This window comes from Capronia epimyces (genome assembly GCF_000585565.1).
Source record: "Capronia epimyces CBS 606.96 chromosome Unknown aczIQ-supercont1.9, whole genome shotgun sequence".
Classification (NCBI taxonomy): domain Eukaryota; kingdom Fungi; phylum Ascomycota; class Eurotiomycetes; order Chaetothyriales; family Herpotrichiellaceae; genus Capronia; species Capronia epimyces.
In genome coordinates this window covers 1,052,207-1,077,060 of record NW_006912912.1, presented here as the reverse complement: position 1 = coordinate 1,077,060, position 24,854 = coordinate 1,052,207, and the positions used below count along the sequence as shown (strand labels likewise).

The 24,854-nt window shown below is 53.6% G+C and overlaps 3 protein-coding genes across 3 annotated transcripts; 1 reads left to right on the top strand and 2 right to left on the bottom strand.

Moving 5' to 3' along the window:
* Positions 1–554: 554 nt before the first annotated feature.
* Positions 555–5,127, bottom strand: A1O3_09374 (uncharacterized protein; the record flags this gene model as incomplete). Its single annotated transcript, XM_007739468.1, has 2 exons — positions 555–4,909; positions 4,965–5,127. The coding sequence occupies 2 exons, from the start codon at positions 5,125–5,127 to the stop codon at positions 555–557; spliced, it is 4,518 nt and encodes a 1,505-aa protein (XP_007737658.1).
* A 699-nt stretch (positions 5,128–5,826) lies between these two features.
* Positions 5,827–7,278, bottom strand: A1O3_09373 (L-ornithine N5-oxygenase; the record flags this gene model as incomplete). Its single annotated transcript, XM_007739467.1, has 1 exon — positions 5,827–7,278. The coding sequence occupies one exon, from the start codon at positions 7,276–7,278 to the stop codon at positions 5,827–5,829; it is 1,452 nt and encodes a 483-aa protein (XP_007737657.1).
* A 1,149-nt stretch (positions 7,279–8,427) lies between these two features.
* A1O3_09372 (uncharacterized protein) lies at positions 8,428–23,492 on the top strand (the record flags this gene model as incomplete). Its single annotated transcript, XM_007739466.1, has 2 exons — positions 8,428–23,154; positions 23,355–23,492. The coding sequence occupies 2 exons, from the start codon at positions 8,428–8,430 to the stop codon at positions 23,490–23,492; spliced, it is 14,865 nt and encodes a 4,954-aa protein (XP_007737656.1).
* Between the last annotated feature and the right edge of the window lie 1,362 nt (positions 23,493–24,854).

Sequence of the window (24,854 nt, the reverse complement as noted above, 5' to 3'; positions counted from 1 at the left end):
GTATGTCTATGTCTATGTATGTCTATGTCTATGTATGTCTATGTCTATGTATGTCTATGTCTATGTATGTCTATGTCTATGTATGTCTATGTCTTATATTAATATAAACAAACCAAACAGCAGTGTGCAAAACACCTAGTAGGCACCGAGCGTATATTTCTGTATATGCGAGCTTGATAGCACGATATATAGACAGTCTATGTACATACGGAGTACATACATACATCCAATACATGCTTCGTAGTGTTACGTACATCCAATATATACTTCATAGTGTACGACCTCGTCTCGTCTCGTCCAATCTACCTAGTACCTAGTACCTAGTACCTGGGTAATAATAGTCAATTGTCAATATTAAATTGTCAAGTAGGAGTGAGAGCGAGAGCGAGACAAGCAGAATGCACAACCAAGGTCTAACATAGGCCGAAAGATCCAAGCCGGATTAGATAACTCAGATACCAGGCCAGAAATGCATAGTATGCCTGCCTACTCAGATTCATGTATGTTATTTCATTCATATCTGGACAAACACCAACTTTTCTCTCCTCCGTCAATCACTCATCGTATAGTCCCTCATCGTCGCCTTCCACATCATCCAAAAACCCGTCCCCATCCACTCGGTTATCGAGGGGACGAGACCTGTCTTTTGCTTTCCCTTTGCCCTTGTCTACTTTGGTACCATTGACCGCGCTGCCATTCAGATGGGTGGTGCTCACGCCATAGTCATCATCTGCGTCCGAAGAGGCCCCCGAATCAGGGTTACCTATCCGTGGAGCTTCAACTTGATTCTGTAGCCTTGCGGAATGAGCATTGGCGGCCGCGGCGGCGTTGCCGGTGTTGGGTAGCGCATATGCCTTGTGCTTACCCTGGCCCTGGCCTTTGTTCTGCAGCGAGGTATTCGAATGAGCCGGAGAATGTGAAAGCAGGTCAGACTGCGGGGATCGCAGTGGCGTGGACTGTCGATTCTGGTCCTCTCCTAAAGACGTCGGTGTAAATGTGGGCGGAACTCTCCGGAAAGGTAGTTTGGTCTCCTCAGCGTTCTTTGCCCCTATTCCTGCACCGGCACCGGCACCGTTCAGACCACCATCTTTGGAGGGAATGGTAATGTCCTGCTCCTCAAACATTCCGCGGATCCTTTCGAAATGCTCCAACTCCTTCTTACTAACGCTGCCGACCAACTCATTTTGTGCGGCAGTAAAGTCTTCCTCGTAGACCACAACTTGGACATCCTCCTCCGTGGCAAAGTGGTCGAAGAAATAGCCGGTACTGACCTCCTCACCGCGCGCCCTGCTGATTTGTCGGACTTTCTCGTCGACAGCCTGTGTCTTGCGGGTAATCGCCTTTAGCATAGCGTCGCTGCAAAGAGCGTACAAGTCCGCGCCGGTGTAGGTGAAAGGCAATCGGCTGGCAACTCGCTTCAGGTCGACGCCGGGGCCAAGCGTGAAGTTTCGGGTCAAGGCTGTCATAATCGTAACCTGTTGATCGTGGGTGTCCGCAACTCCAAGGTACAGCATTTTATCAAAACGACCGGGGCGTAGAAGGGCGGGATCGAGAAGATCTGGTCTATTTGTAGCGCCAATGACGAACACGCCCCCAGCATTTGACGTCGTTGTGCCATCTGAACTGTCGCTGCTCGTACCCCCGCTCGACATACCGTCCAGTTCTGCGAGAAGTTGAGATACAATCCGGTCCATGACACCTCCACTGTCACCTTGATTGCCTCGTTTCGGGGCCACCGAGTCTAACTCATCAAAGAAAACAACGCATGGGCGAGCGTCTCGAGCGCGTTGGAACACTCGGCGCACATTTGCCTCAGATTCACCGATATACATGTTGAGTAACTCGGGCCCTTTGACGCTGAAGAAATTGAGGCTGAATTCAGTCGCAATGGCCTTTGCAAGAAGGGTCTTCCCGGTCCCAGGCGGGCCGTAGAACAGGATACCAGAGCGTTTTCGAATGCCATTGGCAAAGAGTTCGGGATGTGTGAGGGGCAAGGAGATGGTTTCCATGATTGCATCTTTTTGGGACGACAAGCCACCCACATCTTGCCAAGTGACTGTAGGGATCTTCGGAGCACCGATCGCATCGGAAAAGGTGGTTCGAGCGGTAGATATGGCGCGACTGAAATCGCTGGAAAGGAGATGTGTGGCCGCTTGACCGCCAGACACGTAGATATCCGACAGATGACAAGATTGGGCCTCAGAAAGGGCCAGAAGACGTGCAGATCGCGCGAGTGAGGCACGGTTGACGACATCGAGCAAATCTCCAGCCACCAGGGCGGCAGTTTGAAGGGCCAAGGTTTTCAGATTGATACTTGTCGAAAGAGGCGTCGAGCCCCACGTACAAGCATTATGTAAGATGAGCTCACGGGCTGTTTCGTCCGGCGCCGTCACCTCGAACTCGTGAGAAAACAGGCTTCGAATACCTGCTGGGATGTCATCGATCTTGGTGGTCGTTGCGATCAGGACGCGAGACCACGAAATTATTTCCTGCAACACCGGCACCATCCTGTCCGCCGTCAAGGCATCAATGTGTTGGATGAGTAAGGCGGTTTGTTGGGCCCCCCCTGAAAGGGCACGCTCGGCCCGGGTCCGCAACAAAGCCTCGGTTTTCACATCGCCGCCGCCGGTTGTTGAAGCGTTTTCGGAAAGCAGGTCGTGGGCGGAAATTGGGAAGGTATGCACCCCAACGGCCGAGCAAGCGGAATTGGCGATGTAGGATTTTCCGATCTGTCGTTGGGTGGAATGTAGTAGTATCACGAGAGGCGGGAGGGCTAGATTGATGGCTCGGGTGCTGACTGAAGCTGATACCAGACCCGATAAACGCTTCTCCAGTGGCAACCTCTCCAGATGAGGTAGATCGGCCGCGGTAGCAAGGTGATCAATCTTGTGCACCTGCCGGTGGGAAACCTTGCTGATTCCAAACCAATATCTGCTCCAGATCTCGGTCAGATGCGACACAGAATGAATGCTGCTGCCACTCTGCGAGACTCTGGCTTGTGCCGTATCAAGAGTGACCACTCCCCCCCACGTGTTTTGGTCCGCTTCTCCTTCATTGCCTGAGGGTTCCACGTCAATTTGTTGCACCGAGAACCAAGCAATTGCGAATCGAGCAGAGCCTGACTTCTCAGGGACGTTGAGTGTGGTTATTGTCTCATCATCGCCAGGGGTGTCTTCTGATCCTGTCGACGAGGAAATGGCCTTTCCAAGTTCTCGGTCCACCGGTACAGCAATGAGGTCGCCCTTTTTGAGCGTGCGTTTTTTGTTTTCCAAATGATGCTTCAAGGATGAGAACAAGGTGGATTGGAGAACAGGATCGGTTGTTGTCGGGTCGGACAACTTCGAAAATATGACCTCCTTGGCCAAGGGAGGAGACTTGGAGGTGCTCGAGCGCGGCTTTGGGATGGACCTGATATCGTGGTGGCGTGGGATGGTTGGCAGCGCACCAACCTTGACATATTGAGCGTTTGACAAATTGGCAAGCAGTATTGGAGAGAGATAGATTGCGGGAGACAAAGGCATGAGCAGGTCTCTCTGTGAAAAGCTTGACCTTCTATCTCCGGTCTTGTCCACAGCGTAACGCGGTTGCTGATTTGATAGGCCCGACAGGCCAAAGACTCTCACAGTCCGCCAGTCAGATTCTTCTTCATCGGCAAAGCCGCCGAGGGCGCGGATGGCCGAGGCTGGAAGCCCTTGGGAGCTTACATTGCGGGCAACCTCGATTCGGACCCAGTCACCAGAGAAACATCCAATCTTCGCGAGGGTGCTGGTGTCAATGAACACAAAGGACTCTTCATCGTCCTCCAGGGTAGGTTTGGGGTGCATCAGCTCAATGGGGACCTTCCGAAGAAGAGCCTCGGTCTTGAAGACTTTGCCGAGTCGGGCGCCAGCTCGAGCTGTAGTTGATGTAAAACTTGAATAAAGGGAACCGGGAGTGTGCGTCCCCGTTGCCCTCTTTCCTCCAGGCCTTGGGGTTGCCGCCGTCATTGCCGAAAGTGTCCCCGCTTGCTGAGGTGGCAGACCGGGAGCACTCAGGGAGATCATATCATCCATTGAATCGGAATCGTCGTCGCTTTCCTCGTGCGCTGAACCGTCAGACTCGGTCTCTTCGTCGGACAGATCGTCTCCATCCGACCCTGTTTCCGTCTGTCTGTCTTCTGCCGCCGAAAAGAACTGGTCGTTCGAAGTGTCTTCGGCGGTATCCTCGAGTGACTCTTCAATTATGGGTTGCACGGGTGCTAGTCTCTTCAGGGCTTTCTCTTGAGACGATCCGGTCTGGATCAGAACAATTTTGGTCTTAGCGGACAATTGCCCTTGCGCGACAGGTTCGCATTCCACTATAATGGCGGGAGGAGGCCGGACGTGAGTGATGGGATGAGCAGGGAGCGGTAACGGAAAGACGTCCCCTGTATGGATGATGGGCAGGTGAGAAAGCGCCTCCCGCACGAGGGAAGTCATTCGAGAACTCTGAGCAGGCACATTTTGTATAACGCCGTTCGTCGCACCCGGCTTTTTGCCGCCCTTGGTGTTTCTCGCATATTGAAACCCACCGCCGAATTTGCTCTGGATATCATCAACCTTGTCAAGCAGTCCCTTCTCCACAGACACGTACACCGTTTCCAGAAGAAGGGGTTTCGTAGCGATTGCCAAAATTTCAATTGACTTTGGGACATGACCGGGATGGCGGTCTCGATCGAGTGCGGCATATGTCTTCAGAATCGATTGGCAGGCAGGAGAGCTGGGCGAAAGTTTGACCACATTGGATTCACCGGGAGCTTCAGTTGCAAGCTCCAGCTGGGGATCGCAAGGGCGGGCAGGTAGAATAGTCCACGTCGAGTCTTGGACGTCGGTGTGTAGGGGAGACCAGGGCGCCAAAGCCACCGAGGGCGTCGATGACAGGGAACTTGCATCTGCACTGCCGGTTAGGAGGGATGTTTCCAAAAACAGGGCAGTCTGGAGCCATACCATCCGTTTTGCATGCGAGTTTTGTCCAGAGACTCTCCGAGACCAATGCAGCATCGCCCTTTACAGTGTCGTCGAACACCAGTCGAGCGGACAATGGCCGCTGGAAGATCTCCCGCCGCCGACGCTTCTTCGGGTGCTCAAGCTCATGTCCAAAGCTGTCCATAACCGGTCAGTTGGCAGCAACAGGCATCAGCACGATCATCGAGCGAGAACGAGGGCAGTCAAGGTCGGAGTCGAGCAAAAGTACAAGACCTGCTGTCGGCGAGGAAGGGTGTCGACTGGACCGACCGCACCGACCGCAGGGCCTACAGTATCCGTAGAGGCGTTGGATTGTGTGGGACGTGATTCGGCTGCGCTCAGCTCTGCCGAGGCACATTGAGGCGACGTCTAGTTTTCGTCCTCCCCATTATTCCTTGGTACCGGTTCTACCATGGCCGACGACTCCAAGGTGGGAGGCAGAGGTTCCAGAGTGAGTGTCCAGAGGAGACATACTAAGTCCTCCGTGGTATCGCTGAGATCTACGTCGTGATTCATATCCAGGCATCTCGGCTCCCTTGGTGCTGGTTGCCTACTCGCAGCTTCCTCGGGTTTTGCGGAGGTGGCGTCCACACAGGACACAAAGGAGTCTCCTAAGCCCATCTCGTCAAGCTTACAGTACAGAGTACGGAGTACACTAGGAGGCCTTTGCCGTCCATTGGGGCTCCCCACGCTTGTCCTTTGGGGCACCAAGTACGGAGTATTCAGCGGAGAGTGCAGAAGGCCGGCGTGGTGCAACACTCTGACACACAACACACAACACACAAACACAAATCTAGATTGCTTGTAACAATGGCATTCGTCACAAACCAACAACTATCAAGTTTCAACGGCTGCCCAGATTGAAATTTTTACCAAAGATGGACTCTACCAGCTCTGCACTCCGCGTGGACAAGACCGACAACAGTGAATCTGACAATCCGTGGGTTTTTTCGTTGCAGCCTTGTAGCCAAATGCCCGTGCCTTCTGCAACAGTTTCGCGATTCAGCTTCAGCCCGTAGTCACGGCCAGGTTGCCATTGTCCGGTTGGTTCTGCGTTGATTGGCTGACAACCCTTGAGCATGGCAATGTGCGAGTCCCGTCGGTACCCTGTGGCGAGCACGACGCAGTCAAAACTTAGGATTTCCTGAGGCCTCTTCCGTGACGGGTCTGAGCTGAGCATCATCAGCCTCAGTTGGGTCTTCGCTTCGTCCTCTCCAACTCCGACGATCTTTCGTGCCGACAGAAGTCGATGTTGCCAGCGAACTGGGTCTGGCTCTTTGATCCCCTGAAGATATAGCTCGTCATATATCTTTTCGATGAGCTCCAGTCTGACAACACTGTAGTTGGTAGCCCTGTTTTTATTCAGGCTGTAGTTACGGACATCCATGGTTGCCTCGAAGAAGGTGTCAATCGCGTCAGGATTAAACACTTCGTTGACAAATGGAGAGTCGTCACTTGGTCGCAATGCAGTGTCCCGGAAGATCAGCCTTGTCGTGGCGTTGGGATACCGACTGTGAAGGTCATTGAAGACTTCGGCGCCGCTTTGACCAGATCCGACGACGGCGATGCTGTACGGCGTTGCCTTGTCCGGCAAGACTCGCTCGATCTTGGTAAGGTATTCCGACGAGTGCAAGGCTCTGTCACCGTAGCCTTTGAAGATGGCCGGAATGACCGGAGTGCCGCCAGCTGCGATGATGACGTTTCGAGTCAAGAAACTAGTCGTCTCCCCCGTGGCCAGGTTGCGCGAGACCACCTCGAAGCAGTCGTACTTTCGTCGCTGGCCACCCAGTTTGTGGGGACGTATGGACTCAACCTGCTGGCCATATTCCACCACGTTGTCAAAGTGACGGGCCGCCCACTGGAGATAATCGTCGAACTCCAGGCGGGAGGGCAAGAAGGTAGAAAGATTGGTAAACGAAACAAGACGATCGTGCTCTTTCAGATAGTTCAGAAAGGTGAAATAGCTGCGGGGATCTCGAAGGGTGGCCAGGTCTTTGATGAAGGATATTTGCATTTTGGCGCCGGGGAGCAGCATCCCCGAGTGCCATTTGAACGACCTTTGCTTCTCGAGAAAGCGGACTCTGGGGACGTTGGCCACCTGTCCGACCTCTGCCTGGGCCTGCTGCAGTGAGTCGCTGAGGGCGATGGCAACGGCGAGGGAGGCTGGTCCGAAGCCCACGCTCAGGAGGTCGTGGACTTCCTCCAGGGCGGGGGCATGCAACTTCGCTGGGGCGTGAAGCGGTCGAGAGGGGCCCCGGCCCTGGACGGGGCTCGAAGTCGCAGCACTGGGATTCATCGGGTCGTCTGCGTGCGCACCCTGTGAATCGCCCTGGGCGCGATATGTTGTCCGGAGCACCGCTGAGAAGATTCTCGGTCAAGGCACAAGGCACAAGGGACAAGGGACAAGTGACATACGGCAGACTTTAAAGGCGATTGATTAGATCGGTGAGCCATCGGCCAGGGCGTGACAGACGTGGCTGTCCATTGGGGGGCCATCAGAGCGGAAACGCCCGCCGAGCTTTATCCCCGTTCGAGGGGCCTCTAGCGGGCTGGACAGTGAACAGGACCACCGCTGGCAGCCTCGTTCATCCAACAACACCAGCTTTCTCGTCTCCAGAGAGGGTCTGTACAGTGCGAATGCCGAGCACAAACCAGCCGCTTGGGGGAAGACGGCGCAGCCATGCAATTCGAAAAACCGCAGGCTCCAATTTGAGGCAGCCGATGACGGAGAGCCAAGAGGCTGGTGGCCGGCCGATTATCTGATAATCTGATAATCGGCATCTGATTGTGCGTTTTATCTGATAATCGGAGATCACGCCACACTACGCCACGCCATCGCCCACTACTCGACAAGCCGTTTCCTCCCTCGTGGAGCCTCTGTACAGAAAGAAAGTCGTGGCAGGTGCCAGGCTTCAAACTTACGGAGTACTTGGCCCTCCTGCAGGTAAAAATTTTCTTCCTCGCCAGGGGTATCAACATCATTCACGGCTTTGATTCGCGTGGTGTCCATCCTCCCCATCAGAGTTTCAGCATGAAGAGTGGGGGACTTGGACCACGGGCGACGCGGTCGTGAGGAATCGGGTCACTCTGCTTGGGGTGGAAGAGGTCACCATACACCATCCTTAGTTCGGCTGTCGGTGCAAACACGATGCGGCAAACTATGACTAAATCCTCTTAATTGTCAGGAGAGACAACCAGCCAGCTGCTTCTGGCCGTCTCAGGACCGAGTTCTGGCAACGGACCTCCCACGTTCATTACAAACCGACTTGATACAAACAGCCGGCTCGAACAACTCATATCTATGACGTCGTTTTGTTTGCTGTTCGCTCCCATGCCACAAACTATCTTCCGGGGGTTTTTATTCGGAGTGTCAATTCTCGGCTCACTCGATTAATTCCTACCAGCTCGACTGACGTCTTGGATCTATCATTTCCGGGGCCAGACGATGGCGCCTTTGGCTGATAGCATTTACGGCGCACATGGACTCTCAATAGTCAACCAGAATCGGCGAACCTTACCTGGACCACGGCTCCTCCACGAATTGGTCGCGGCGCCAGCCAAGGATGGATTGATCCTTGATTTCTTGCTCTCGACTGGGGCGCGCGTGGAACTCTCCTATAGCCGTTTCCACTGCTTGACAGATGCACTTGCCAGAGATATCAGGGATCGGTTACCGAGCAAGCAGGCCGACAAGCATGTCATTCCAGTCGTCATACCACAATGCCCGGAGCTTTATATTGCCTGGGTGGCTGTATTAAAAGCCGGAGCAGCCTTTTGCCCGGTCAGCCACGATGTGCCCCCAGAAAGACTAAAATTTATTGCCAGAGATGTCGAGTCGTCTCTGGTGCTGACCACATCTAGCACAACTGGATTCGTCCGACAGGTACTCCCAGACCTCAGATGTATGTCTCTATCATTAGAAGGCCTCGATGACAGGGCAGCTTCTCTCGAAAAGGATGGCACGGCATCTCACTGTCTTCCCGATGTCCGTTCTAACGGACCGGCCTATGTGATGTACACCTCGGGCTCCACCGGCATGCCCAAAGGCGTTATGGTATCACATCTGTCGGTCACACAGTCACTACTTGCTCACGACGAACATATACCCCATTTTAAGCGATTTCTCCAGTTTGCCTCGCCTACATTTGATGTATCAATATTTGAAATCTTTTTCCCATTTTTTCGAGGTGTGACATTGGTTGGGTGTGATCGTGAGCGCATGCTTTCCAATCTTCCTGCTACAATTCGACTGCTTGATGCAGATGCTGCCGAACTCACCCCCACTGTGGCAGGGGCCTTGTTAAGGAGCAGAAAGGCAGCGCCGTGCCTGAAAGTGCTGTTAACAATTGGAGAAATGCTGACACCGCAAGTGGTCTCAGAATTTGGGGGAAGCGCGGATAGACCGAGCATGTTGTACGCAATGTATGGGCCCACGGAGGCCACAATTCACTGCACTCTGGCGTCCAGGCTGGCGTCCAATGCCTCGGTGCGCAGCATTGGGCGACCTCTGAAGACAGTGTCCGCATTTGTATTGAAGGAGTCGGATCAGCTCCAAATAGCACCCATTGGCGAGTCTGGTGAACTTGCTATTGCCGGTCAACTCGCCGATGGGTATCTGAACCGGCCCGATCAGAACAACCTGGCGTTTGTGCACCTACCTGGCTACGGGCCTATTTACCGGACCGGTGATCGGGCCATCTGCCGTCATGACGGCCAATTAGAAATTCTTGGACGCATGGCTTCTGGCCAGGTCAAACTCAGGGGCCAAAGAGTTGAGCTGGGAGAGATAGAAGAGGTTGCGTCGAAGACACCCGGGGTCCAGCTTGCCATCGCAAGCATCATCGACGACGTCTTAGTCCTATTCTGTTCTGCGAACCATAACATTCAAGCCACCGATGTTCTTACTACATGCAAGTCTTGGTTGCCGCCGTATATGCGTCCCGGCGAGATTGTCTTTCTTCCCGGGGGCGTTCCACGCCTACCTTCAGGGAAAGTCGATCGGAAGGCTCTTGAGCGTGACTTTCGGGCTTCTCACAGGTCAGTCCCTGACGATGACTTTGCGAACGACATGGAGCGCGATGTGGCCAGAGTTCTACAAGACGAAGTGGGCCGCACCGTCGACAGGTCAACGTCCCTCTGGGCTCTAGGATTGGACTCCCTTCGAGCTATCAAGGTTGCTTCGAAACTGGGGCAAAAATACACGCGGATAAATGCTGCAATGATCATAGATGCGGGGAATGTGGCGGAACTCTCAGGACTCATCGCAAAGTCCGTGTCTGTACAGAATTCGAGTGCAGCTGAATCGACGAGTGAAATGTCAGACGAATGGCTCGCAATTGAAGGATCTCTACGCCAACTGCCCGAGTTCGCGGGCCTCTCGCCAACGTGGGAAAATATCCTACCTTGCAGCAGCATTCAGATAGCGATGCTCGCGGAGAGTGCGAGAATTTCCTCTTTGAACTTCAACGACATCTGGCTTAAGCTGGCACCCGAGGTGAGTTTTGATGACTTTAGTCGAGCCTTTGGTATCCTAGCCGAACGAAACGACATTTTGCGATCAGGATTCATCACCACTGGGCACCCAGGCATGCCCTTCGCTCGCATTGTTTGGCCAAGGATACCTGCTGGTGACTTGAGTCTGCTCCGTCCGTTACAGTTCAAGGCGCCAGAGACTCAAGAAAACGGACCAGTCCTGATTCGACTACATCATGCCTTATACGACGGTTGGTCCTGGGATCTAGTTATGGACGATCTGAACACCATCTTGTCCGGAGGGGGCATCCCAGAGAGGACCCAGTTCTCCGAATACGGCTCATATGAGCGTTCGGTATTCCTGGCTGAAAGGGCCGATAACAGCGAGCACTGGCGTGACCAGTTTGAAGATTTCGTCCCTACGGATTTTCCAGCTTTGTGTTCAACTGAATCCCAATCCCCATTTAAGGACTCCTTTCTCATGCCGATGTCTATATCTTACCACCGGCTTTCCGAACTTGCAAAGATGATGCATTGTAGTCGGGAGACGATCTTTGAAGCGGCATGGTCACTCCTGTTATCATCCTACGTCGACAGCCTCGATGTTGCCTTTGGCGTTGTCTTCGCCGGACGTCACCTTCCTTTTCCCGGAATCGAATCAGTTATTGGACCATGTTTGTCTACTCTTCCCTTACGTGTAGACCTGAGTTCTTTGAGAACTGTGCGGGATCTTATCAGTTACGTACAAAGACAACGCACACGATGCTTGAAATACGGGAATATCACACTGCGAGATATCAATCATGCGGCAGGCATAGCAACGGGGAAAAGACTGTTCGATTCCTTGTGCGTCTGGCAGCAGAACACGGAGAGTCACGACCACAGCCGCTCCAAGGTGGTCACTACTAAAACTGATGATTCCTTGGATTATGCAATTATATTAGAATTCGAGCCTCACGATGGCAAGATCATTTTGAAACTCACGTTCGACACGAACCTCATACCTGACGCGCACGCAAGGCTTCTGGCTGCCCAGCTGGATACTATCTCAACGGAGATGCTGGAAAAGCTTGAGCTGAGTTTGCACTCCTTGCTAGAAAGCTCAAGCACTGAAATCCTCTCGGTCTCCAACCCTCGACCTGAAAAATTCAGTGAAGGATTCGGCCTTACAACGACAATTTCAGACCTGGCAAAGGTCCATCCAGAAAGAGTGGCAGTTGAGTTTGTTCATGCCTTTGATCCTGAGACAGGTCGGATCGAAAAGGAGATTTTATCATACGGTGACTTGTTTAAACAGGCTTCGACGGTAGCATCGGCGCTGCTCACCTCTTATGGAGTAGGAGCAGATTACATTGTGGCTTTCGTTGCGTCCAGATCAACTGAGCTCTATATTGGTATCCTTGGTGCCATCATGGCTGGCGCTGGATATCTATGCATTGATCCACGGACTCCTGTAGAAAGAGTTCGACACATCCTCGATGAGTCCGCTTGCTGTGTCATCTTGGCTGGGCAGGATGCGGATTTTGATATACAAGTGGGTGCCAAAGCCACCGTGTCTATCGCCGAGCTCCTGCAGCAACCTCCTGTCTCCGGCATCCAGAGCTCGCCTGACCTGAGAGGCGACCAACTGGCCTATGCTGTCTTCACATCTGGCAGCACGGGCGTCCCGAAGGGCGTGCTCATCAGTCGTAAGAACCTGCTCGCCAATATGGAGAGTTTGTCTCGGCTATACCCATACGTACCTGACAAGGACCGGCTATTGCAAGCATGCTCTCCAGCATTTGACGTTTCGGTCTTTGAGATCTTTTGGACGTGGCATATGGGAATGACCTTGTGCACCGCATCGAACGATGTTCTTTTCAAAGACATCGAGCGCATCATTCACGAGTTGGGTATCACACATCTCAGCATGACACCCTCTGTGGCGGCACTTGTCCATCCTGATCGTGTTCCGCATGTAAAAATGCTGGTCACTGCCGGGGAACCGATGAATTCGAGAGTTTTCGCGGATTGGGCAGACCGTGGTCTGTTCCAAGGGTACGGTCCAAGCGAGACCACCAACATATGCAATGTTCGGCCCAACGTCACGAGGCTGAATGCCTCCAACAACGTGGGTCCTGCACTCCCCAATACATCTATTTTCGTATGCAGGAGGCAAGAACCATTGTCCATGGATCAGACCGAAGCCCCTAGAGCTGCTACTTTTATCCCCGTTCCAAAAGGCGGAGTGGGTGAGGTCTGGATAGGCGGCGAGCAGGTCGGCCGCGGTTACATTGACCCAGCGCTCACTGAGAAGACGTTCCTCCACCATCCTAAGTATGGTCGTTTATATCGCTCTGGTGATATCGGAAGGCTTCTTGCCGACGACTCTCTGGCCATCTTGGGCAGAGAGGACGATCAGGTCAAGCTTAGAGGCCAGCGCATTGAGCTAGGTGAGATTAACTCTTCCCTAGTCAAGTGCGAGGAAGTAGAAGATGTGATATCCATGATCATCAATGACGGCCAGCATGCAAGGCTGGTCGCCTTCTGGACTCCACGGCAGTCTGAGGCTTCGTCTCTGTCGAAGGCTACCAGAGATTTGTTTCAAAATCTGGCAAGCGTACTTCCGAGCTACATGATACCCGATTCTCTGGTCCGCCTTGACCAGATTCCGCTGACCAGGCAAGGCAAGATCGATCGCAAGGCCCTGTCTGCCGCTTATCAGAGCCTGGGACCAGAACATCTCCAGGCATCGTCGAGGGACGATGGCTCGTCTGACGAAGCAAATGAACTGTCTCAACCCGAGAGGCTCATTGCTGATGCCATCTCACACGTACTTGGGGTGCGACCTGAGATCATCCGGCGCAATAGTTCTTTCTATGCTCTAGGCCTAGACTCAATCAACGCAATACGTGTGGCTCAGTCACTTAGAAAAGACTTTCCCTCTGTGGAAATCTCGACAGTGTTACGGCACTCGTCGATCGGCCAGCTTCGGGTCGCTCTGGAAGGCGGGAAAAAAGACCACTCCGACGTCCACATGGAAAAGAAATTGGATGACATCTTTGACGACGAGTGGAAGGCCACGGTAGTGGCTACATACTCCCGAGCAGGATTGCTTGTGGAGAGATTTCTGCCGTGTACGCCCTTGCAAGAAGCAATGGCCACCAGCTCCATGGCCTCCCTCTCTCGCGGGTACCAGAATATGCTGCGATTCGCTGTCCGTGGCGATGTGTTCAAACTACGAGAAGCGTGGCTTCGTGCAGTGTCTAGGCACCAGCTTCTTCGAACCGGCTTTGTCACAACTGAATCCGCTGAAACGCCACTCGTGCAGGTGGTTTTGAAGAATTTCCAACTTCCCTGGCTGAACGATACCGATACCGATCACAATGCCAGCACGCTCGACCTGCCGCTGTTGATGCTTCCTCCGTGGAAGTTGAGACTAAGCGCACGAGATGGCCACCGCCACGAACTAACCCTCGAAATTCACCACTGCCTGTATGATGCCGAAGCCATATCCGTTCTCTTGACCGAGATCCAATGCTCGTATCTTGGTTTGCCCCTGCCAGCGCCTGTGCCGTTCGAGCACTATCTGCATTTCATGCGGCTATCTCAGTCCCATGCCACCGACCAATTCTGGCGGGAAAAGATGGCAGGTGTCTCTCCCACCAGGTTAGCCGAGCTCATCCAACTTGAAGACCGGATTCCGACTGGCAACACGTCCAGGTCGGTCCGCAAGGCTGCCCTCAGTCTCTCGGAGTTGCAGAAATGCGCGCGACGAAGCTCTGTCACCGCTCTGGCTCTATTTCAAACTGCGTGGGGTCGTTTGCTCATTTCCCTGTTTGGAAGACAAGATATCTGCTTCGGAAACGTGTTGAGTGGACGGAATCTGCCTATCGAGGGTGTTGAACGGATCGTCGCTCCATGTTTCAACTCTATCCCGATGAGAGTAAACCTCCCAGCTGACCAGTTCAACCTTGATTTGAGTCACTATCTCCAGCAGACGAATGTGGAGCTGCTCCCGTTCCAAGCTAGCTCTCTTCGCCAGATCCAACGACAGAATAGCCCTGATGGCAAAGCCTTATTTGACACCTTGGTATTGTTGCAACAAGGGGAACTGCTGCTAGATCAGCAGGTCTGGACCCTTCTCGAAGAGTCCGGTGACATGTCCTTCCCCTTCATTCTAGAGATTTTCACACGCAAAGATTCTGACGCAATAACATTCCAACTACATTCACAGTCGGCGAACGAGGGCTTTTTGGCGCAACTCCTCGATAGCTTGGATGCCATTCTGATACATACAACGAGATTCCCGCAAGCCAGAGCCTCGGACTTTTCATATTTCGCTCATAAGTTGCCTGATGTGAGGCCAGCGACTGAAATCGCATCTCCAGCCGATTCCGCACTTGAAGCGCACATCAATGGGTTCGGAGATCCGAGCCACGAACTGTCTGGTATCGAAGGGATTGTTAGAGACGTGCTGATGCAACTTAAACCCGATCTTCCGGGCAATATCACCCAAAACACGAGTATCTTTCGTCTGGGATACGACAGTATTAGCGCTGTGCAAATCGCGGTGAGACTTCGAAGACGGGGATACAATATTTCAAGTGCAGACGTCTTAGAAGCTGTGAGTATCAAGGAGATTGCAGCAACATGCGACCGCAGTAGGGACTCTTCCCGAGCACCAGCACCGTTGGCGTTCGATCTCGAAGCCTTTGATCAAAAGCATCGGCCATCCATCTGCCTGAACAACAAGGTTGATGCCGAACGCGTGCAGGCCGTGCGGCCCTGTACTCCCACACAGTCAGGTATCCTCTCCCAATATATCCGCTCAGGCCGCCGTCTATACTTCAACCAGATGGTCTTCCAGCTAGCAGAAGACGTGAACCTGGAGAGGCTGAGGGAATCATGGGTAACTGCCCAGAGCGTCCATGAGATGCTACGGACGGGGTTTGTCGAGACTGATGATCCCCGATTTCCATTCGCGATGGTTACGTACCGCGCAAACGCAGCTCAGCTACCGTGGGTTGATCATACTACTGATGAAGATTACCCAGCCGACGACCTGGCCTCTACGGGAAGTCTCACCGAGCTACGTTGGCAGCTGCGCGTCTTCGAGCACGCTTCCCCTCTACCGGCGACACTAGAGCTATCGATGCTGCATGCTCTTTATGATGCAACATCTCTAGACATCATCTTGCGGGACGTGGCCTGCATATACCGAGGCCTGCAGCCTCCACGGGCAGTAGATCTCGCACCAGTCATCTCAAGCATCATCGCCTTAAGCAGCGAGGACGGGTCAAGAAACTTTTGGTCCGCCGTCTCCGATCTCGCTCCTACCCACTTTCCTGACATGAGGATCTACGCCAACAACGATGAGGGCTTCCGCGTAGCCTCCCACCGGTCGGAATTGTCTCGTGGAGTCGCTGAACAGGCATGCGCTGATGTCGGATCCAGTCTGCAAGCAGTGTGTGCGAGTGCATGGGCTCTCCTCCTCTCTACATATACTGCCCAGGATCATGTCACGTTCGGTATTGTCCTGTCTGGTCGAGATTTCGACCCAGAAGCCCACAACATGGCCGCCTTCCCTTGCATCAATACCGTCCCGTTTGCCATCAAAGTCTCTTCAGAGTTGCCTGACCTTCTCCGACGGGCCACGAGACGGTGTGCTGAGGTAATGAGACATCAGCACGCTCCGCTGAATTCCATCAAGCGCTGGGCAGGGATTGAAGACGAGCTATTCGACACCGTCCTCATTCTGCAGACGTACGACACTGCGCCGGGGTCGAGAAAGCCGTGGACGTGGGTCAATGATAATGCCACAGCAGAGTATGCCGTCTCCTTGGAAATCATTCCTGTTGAGAACTCGCTGAATTTCCAGCTCACGTTCCGGGACAATGTTGTCCCCGAAGAGCAAGCCACCCACATCCTCCGAGAATTCGAGGCGCTCTTCAAAAGCTTCCTGGGATATGCAGGCCACGATGCTGCATTGGGATCTATGAGGTCCGTCGTACCTGCCACGGACGAGCGTATCGCTACGGACGCGCGATATCTCCATGAACTGGTCGAAAGAACGGCGACACACCAGCCTCAAAGGGTGGCCCTAGAATTTGTCACAAGCCTAGATGGGCCCAGGCCAGCCGCACAGACTTGGACCTATTCCGTACTTGATGCGAACGGCAACCGGATTGCTCGTCTGCTTCAGAGCCGGGGCGCTGAGGTTGGAGGGCTGGTGGCTGTGTGTTTTGACAAGTGTGCCGAAGCCTCGTTCGCCATCTTGGGTGTCCTCAAGGCCGGATGTGGCTATGTTGCCATCGACCCTGGCGCCCCTAGAGCCAGGAGGGATTTCATTCTTCGTGATGCGAGCTGCAAAATCGTCCTGACGACCACTGACAAGAGGTCAGACTTCTCCTCAGACACTGTCTTGGTGCTCGCCATCGATGAGGAGCGGTGGCTGCAGCTCTCGGCCGACCCTCCTGAGCTTTCCAGACCGGTGGAAGTGAATGATACTTGCTACTGTCTCTACACCTCGGGCACGACCGGAACCCCCAAAGGTTGTTTGATCAGCCATGACAGTGCCGTTCAAGCAATGTTGTCGTTCCAACGGATCTTCCAGGGCCGGTGGTCTGAGACATCTCGGTGGCTGCAGTTCGCATCATTCCACTTCGATGTCAGTGTCTTGGAGCAATTTTGGAGCTGGAGCGTGGGCATCCGTGTCACATCTGCTCCTCGAGACCTTCTGTTCGAAGACCTTGCAGGTTTTATCCGCGCCCTAGAAATCACACACCTGGACCTGACTCCGAGTCTGGCAAGGCTCGTGGCCCCTGAGGATGTCCCCAGCTTGTGCCAAGGAGTCTTCATCGTCGGTGGCGAGCAGGTCAGGCAGGACATCCTGGAGACCTGGGGGGATACCCACTGCTTGTACAATTTCTATGGACCGAGTGAGGTCACCATTGGCTGCACCGTCCATCGGCAGGTGCCCAAGAACGCGAAACCAACCAATATTGGCCGGCAATGGGCCAATGTAGGCTCCTTCGTGTTGGAGCCTACCTCGCAGAGCCCAGTCCTGCGAGGAGCGGTGGGTGAGCTGTGCCTGTCGGGGCCCCTTGTGGGAAAGGGCTATCTCAACCGTCCTGAGCTCACGGCCGAGAAGTTCGTGACACTGACCGAGTACAAGACAAGGGTGTACCGGACAGGCGATCTTGTTCGATTATTGCACGACGATAGCTTCGAATTCCTGGGCCGAATCGATGACCAAGTCAAGTTACGTGGACAACGACTGGAGATCGGGGAAATTAATCACGTTGCACTGAGCGTTGCATCCAGCCTCAGAGATGTGGTCACGATGGTGATCAAGCATCCGACCCAGCAGAAGGACCAGCTTGTGACGTTCTTCTCCACCGAGCAAAGGAAAGCAAAGAAGGAGAGACCGTCGATTGTGTCCAGCCACAAGGCTCGAGAGCTTTCTGGGCAAATACAGCAGACGTGCGCGAACAGATTACCGGCGTACATGGTGCCCACCTACCTCGTAGGTGTTTCATCCATTCCGCTGTCGGTGAATAACAAAGTCGATCACAAAGCTCTGAAAGCACTTTTCGACAGTTATGCGCGAGAGTCTGGGCAGCTGGCCTCGGGGGAGAAGGCGCAAGAGAATGGGAATGCGGAAGTCCCGAGAGAAGTGAGAGAGGTGACAAAGCTGCTCGCCTCTTTCTTACAGATCTCTGCATCCTCTATCACGCCCGATTCAAGGCTCTTTGAGCTGGGGTTGGACTCAATCTCCGCCATTGGGCTATCCCGAGCATTCCAGACCCATGGCTTCAGCACGTCCGATGTGGCCACGATCCTCCGGCATCCTGTGGTCGGCGATCTGGCACGAGCCGTCAACCGACGAACCTCAAGTGATCATATCCAGCTGCTGGCCGCTGCTCGAGACCACATCAAATCGTTTGCCGCGGCTCATTCTCAAGCAATCATTCAAGCTCTGGATGTCGCCGAAAAGGACGTTGAGCACATAGCTCCATGCGCTGCATTACAAGAAGGGATGGTTTCGAAGGCCCTCCGAAGTGAGCCTGGCGACGCGGTTTATTTCTCACGCTTCCGATTCAAACTCAATCCGGGCCTCGACCTTGAACGATTCAGAGAAGCCTGGGAGTATACGCAGCGATCCGTTTCAACCCTAAGAACGTACTTTGTGCCTACGACGGATGGAGTCGCCCAGGTGGTCCTTCGGAAAGGTCCAAGCGGCGTACGCCGGTTGCCTCCTTCCCCGACTTGTTCCTCATTCAAAGAATGGGTTGAATCTGTCCGATCTCTGTCCAAAGCACTGCCTTGGAAGGTCGAGCTGCTCGAAGCGGGAGATGAAAGATGCATGGTTCTCGATATTTTCCATGGACTTTATGACGGAGCCAGCTTGCCACTGCTCCTTCATGTGGTTGCCAGACTGTATGAACATCCTCGGGAAGCCATCGGAGTCGGCATACAATTCTATGAGATCCTACCCTATGGACCCCTTCGCTTTGTTCCTGACGAGAAGCACTTCTGGTCGTCCAGGCTCGGCAGCTTGCAGCCTTTTCGACTGCCGTTGACTTGCCCCGACAGCCAAAGCGAAACGAAACATATCTACCTCAGCCGCAATATATCGCAAGCGAGACTACCAGCAGTGTGTAGACAGCTCAACGTGACTCCCTCGGCCTACTTCCAGGCCATCTTGCTATATGTGTTGCAAAAGATGTACAAGGCCAGCCCGGTGATTGGAGTGGTCGTATCAGGCCGCGCGCTGACCGAGGCGGACGCCGCCAATGTCATCGGTCCGATGTTCAACACTCTCCCCTTTGGCATCAATCATCTGAAAAAAGGCTCGACTGTGGCAGAGCTCATCCAGGCTTGCCACCAATTCAACGTGGATGCCGTTCCCTATCAGCACTCGCCCTTACGGAAAGTGGCTCAATATCTTGGACAAACCACCACTTTGGAGTGGTTCGATACCCTGTTCGTCTTTCAAAAGCCGCGGCCCGCTGCGGGACAAGATCGCCTGTGGCATGAAATTCCTTCCCAGAGCACTCCAGACTACCCGCTCAATGTGGAAGTGGAGCAGGAGAATGAGAATGGCACGTTCGCCGTCAGTCTGGTGGCCAAGTCTGCATATCTCAGTGAGGAAGTTGCTGGAGTGTTGCTCGATATGTACCTCGATACTGTACAAAACGTGGAAGAAATACAATCAGTGCTGCCCGAGGTATTCTGCCAGGCAGCACCGGGACTTGCGGCCAACAAGCGCCAGGAGCCTCTGGATGTCCATATTCGTTCAAGCGATCGAGATGCACTGGATGGAGACCAGGATGACACGCAATGGAGTGAAACAGAACGCTCCGTTCGAACTCAGGTCGCCGAGCTGGCTGCGGTAAGCGAAAAGAGCATCCGACTACATGGACCAACTCTGTTTGAACTGGGTCTTGACAGCATTGAAGCCATGAAACTTGCGGCCCGTCTCAAGAATGTCGGATTGAAAGTGCCCGTCAGTGCAATCATGAGATCTCCCACTGTGGCAGGCATTGCCAGGGAGGCCCGAAGCGCTGCGCAAGATCTCAACAAAGAAAGCCTCGACGACCAAACCACGATTTCCGTGTCTGGGACGCAAGCCACTTACAGGCAGATTCTGCAAAGCCAGGGGGTCGACCTTGACAGGGTGGAAGCAGTCTTACCTGTCACTCCGATGCAGGAGGGCTTGCTCCTTGAGTCCGAAAAGTACCTCAACATCTTGGTCTATCAGCTGAAACCCAAGATCGACGCCGGGCGGCTGACCGAGGCGTGGAAACACGTCTCTCGGGTAGAGCCCATTTTGAGGACTCGTTTTGCAGCCATTGAAGCCGTCGAGCTACACGCAGCTTTCGTCCAGTACGTCTCGACACGCGATGACTTGGTAGAGGTCGTCCATGGCCGGGCGTTGACAGAGCTTCTTCAGACCATGAAAGCAGATGCCGAGCAAAAGAGTCGAGTCTGTATCCTCACCGATCACGAAGGGAAGTCCTTCTTATTGCTTGCAATGCCACATGCACTATACGATGCGTGGTCGCTACAGTTGCTCCATGAGCAGGTTGCGAGACTGTACCACGGGTCTAATGGCGAGGACACGCACACATCTTCCACGCTGGTTCGGGTCGAGAGGCACCTGCAAGAGGTCGTCTCCCAAGCACAAAGCCGTGGGTCGGTGGAGTTTTGGCGCCGCCAATTGTCACATATCAAACCGAGCCTGTTAAGGGCCACTCTCTCGTACCAAGAGCAGTCCACACCAAGCCTCCTCCTCCACGCGCATTCTTCCAAGACCCGCCCAGTTGAAGCGTTGATGTTTTGCCAACGAGAAGGAGTGACGCTTCAATCCCTCGGACTTGCTTGCTGGAGCGCAATCCTCGCACACTACCTCCGCCAGACGGATGTTTGTTTTGGTCTCGTCCTCTCTGGTCGCACAACTGAAGGCTCAGATGGTCTTATTTTCCCGACCTTCAACACCGTAGTGTTCCGGCCCACGATCCGCGAACAGTCGACCAAGAGCGAGGTACTCAAGAACGTGCACGACGCGGCTGTTCGAGTGTCAGAATACCAGCAGTATCCACTGCGGGAGGCTCTTCGTGGCGCCAGAGACCAAGGAGCCGGTGCAGAGCTGTTCGACACTCTCTTCACCTTCCAGAAGTTGCCAGGCCCAGCGGAGGGCACAATGAGCCTCTCCGACGAGGTCGAACTCGGCGGCATCGAGGTACAGCCACCATATCCGGTCAACGTCGAATTGGAGTGTCAGAACCAAGCTCTGGTTTGGACCGTGGCTGTACAGGCAGGGGTTGCCGACAGGTCATTCGGAGAGGATTTGTTGCGGCAGCTTGAATCAGTCTTGTCCTCTTTCGTGGACACCCCCGAAGATCCCCTTTTGCAGATCGACGACAATGGTGTCTCGATCTGTGGCTTGCCTCGGATCCAAATGGCCGCCCAGAGCATTCTCACTGGGACGGATCATGACCAAGGCTCGGCGGCAAACGAGCTCGAGAGAGATGGTGCGCCTGAAGCTTGGGGCGCAGTTGAAATCACCATCAGAGATGTACTGGCCGACGTGTCGAGAACAGATAAAGATCAGATCAAGAAGTCCACCGGGTTTTTCCACCTTGGTCTGGACAGTGTAAGCGCAATCAAGGTCACCGGACTGCTGAAGAAGAAAGGTCTCAGACTTCCCGTCAGCGAGATCATCAAGGCGCAGACAATCGAGAAGATGGCCGCCGTGGTAGCGGCGCTGAAGAATAACAATAACAATGCAGGCCCAGGCGCTCCTATAACAACGAACCAGTCCCATGAGGCCAGATCTATGCACCGCGATGTTATCGACACAATCGCGATCCCCGAGCAGGACGTCGAAGACGTGATGCGCTGCACTGGCGGCCAGACATACATGCTCGACATGTGGTCTGCAAGCAAGGGTCATTTGTTCTATCCCACTTTCTGGTTGCAGGCGAAGGGTGCCACTGCCAGTACACTCCAGCAAGCGTTTGACAAGGCTGTGCAACAGATTCCCGTCTTCCGCACCACCTTTGTTAATCTCGAGAGCGACGCCGACGGCCATGCGGCCGCGTGGCAAGTGGTCTTGAAGAGCGAAGCTGCCCGCCACTACCCCTTGCCATGGTCAATGGAAGTCAGGAACCACGGAAACTGGTCGCTGCTCACTCTCCGGCTCCATCACGCCCTTTACGACGCAGTGAGCTTTCAACTGATTGTGTCTACCTTACAGAGGCTGTGCGAGGACGTCGGCTCTCAGATGCAGCTCAATACACGACTGCAGGATTTCATCTTGAGGACAGCCTCAAGGACAGAGGATGATGAGGACGAGGACGAGGCGAAACTATTTTGGACATCATTTCTGGATCCAGATCATCGCTCTTACACCACCATCGGAGCCGGGTCCTTTGAAAGCCCCCGGGTTGAGAGGTTCAACCCCAACGTCCTCCTAACAGCTCAAGTCTATTCAAAGCTCCGCGAGCACGGGATCAGCCTGCAAGCACTCTTCTTTGCCGCCTACGCTCGAGTCTACGCTGGTATGCAACCTTCTGTGGAGGTGGTGGAGGTGGAGGTGGATGTAGATGTAGATACGGGAACGAATTCACAAGCCCGTGCACAGCCGGACCACCCATTCAGCCATGTGGTCTTGGGCATCTACCTTGCCAACCGCTCGCTTGACATTGATGGGCTGACGGAATTGATTGCTCCCACTTTCAACGTTGTACCACTCAGGATCCAACTGGGCAACGAGACCATTATCGAGACCGCGCTGCAAGTCCAGCAAGATCTGGCCGATATCACCAAAGCCGAACACTGCGCGGTGGCTATGAGGGATGTCCACGCATGGACAGGAGTCAAGATTGACACTTTTGTGAATTTCCTATCGTTGCCGGACGACAGTGACGACGACAGTGACGACAGTGACGACGGTCACGACGATAGTCACGATGATAGTCACGACGACAGTGACGACCACTTGGTGGATCATGCTCACGATGACAGTCACGACCACTTCGTGGATGATGCTCAATCTGCCATCGCAACTGCTAGTGGTACTGAGACTCGACCAGTGTCAATCACACATGCAGACGTCGGCTCCCGTGACAAGAAGCAGCTGGAACAGCTTGCAGCGCCATCACCTTTCTTCACTGGTTCCCAGAAGCAAGCATATGCGTCCGAATGGTGTTTGGTAAGTTCTTTCCCCTTGAATATTCATTCTGCAGTGTGCAATGTGCAGTGTGCAGTGTGCAGTGTGCAGTGTGCAGTGTGCAATGTGCAGTGTGCAATGTGCAATGTACAACTTTCCCTTTCAACCACCATGAACCGTACATGCCCGCGTCCGTGCCCATGATGACAATGGTTGACTCTGACTTATGTCGTGACATATAGCCCGCAATCGACATCGAAGCCAAAGTCGCCGACGGCTATCTCGGCATTGGCGTCTTTGCTCCACAAGACATGCTGACTGCAGCTCAGGCGGACCGAATCGTGCATCAGATGAGAAGGTTGATGATGAGTATTTCTTAGATGTGGTCGTTGTGGTCAGGGGGGAACCCGTTTGCTTGAGGTTGGATTGGATTGGATTGGATTGGAGTGGATTGATTTAGGATTTGTCTTTTATCTCTTGAGGATGAGCACAGTAGAGTTTCTAATATCATGATTACTATACATACAGTGGTATACATAGTTTTGAGGTGAGCCTAAGCTAAAAGGGGCTTGTGCTCAGGGGCTTGACCGTAGCTCACAGCCTGACACGTGACCTCTCCGACAACCTCTATGACAACCATTATAAACGACTACCGTGACATTACTCGTCAGATACTCGTCAGAAACGAGTATTCAGAAACGAGTATTGCCAGATCCTTTTTGGCGCACCACTGTACCGGTAGCCCAGTGGTCACAGACAACCTCAATGGGGGGCTAGGGCTAGGTGGAGGTTTCTCAGAATGACTTGGCCAAGGGTCCCCAGGCTCATAAGAATCCCTTCGGCGCCCTCGCCTTCGATTTCGTGCGATGCTACCTTCCTGCTGCCGCGTCAGCAAGAGCAAGGGCCAATCTGACCGATCCCATCCCTCTCTCCATCCTCCTCGACCTGGTCTGGGTTTCTGGGGTGCGCCACATTATAATGTCTTCTACTTGTGCTTTTCATTCGTGCCTTTATTCTGTGCCTTCATTTTCAAGTTGTACCTGGTTGTTTTGTGTCTTTCCATTCGTGCCTTTCATTCTGTACCTTTCATTTTCGAGTTGTGCCTGGTTGAGTTGTGACTGGTTGAGTTGAGCCTAGTTGATTTGTGCCCGGTTGATTTGTGCCCGGTTGATTTGTCCCCGGTTGATTTGTGCCTGGTTGATTTATCCCTGGCTTTTAGGTGTTGGGTGTTAGTTGCCAAGTTACTCTTCGTTGCCCCCTCTCTGTAAAACTTACATATAGGCACTAACTTAGGCGCTCCCAGTCTTGTCCTTTAGCCAGAAGGCTAGTACAAGTATACTATATAGTCTGGGCTCCTCCCATACCCCTTTGATAGCGAACATGGAACATTTCAACCTTTGACAGGGTGATGGGGTTAAGGCCTCAGGCCCCTGCAAGTTTGACTAGTCCGGGGACCAAAGGCTTACAGTAGGCCTTACAGCCAAGAGCCAGCATGGAGGCGAGTCGGGACAGCACGCTCAATCAGCTCGTGAAAGCCACAGCCAATCGATGACAGGAGCTTGACAGGGTACCTGTACTGTACGGAGTACAACTCTAAGGCGGCGTCTGGCGTGGTCCTCGCAGCCTAACCGCCACGCCAGCCTGATTCTACTCTGCTTCGCTTTCTCTCCAGCCTGAGAACCTGATCAGACCGCCTCTTATCGAGATACAGATACATTCATATCCTGGATAGCTGGTCCCAA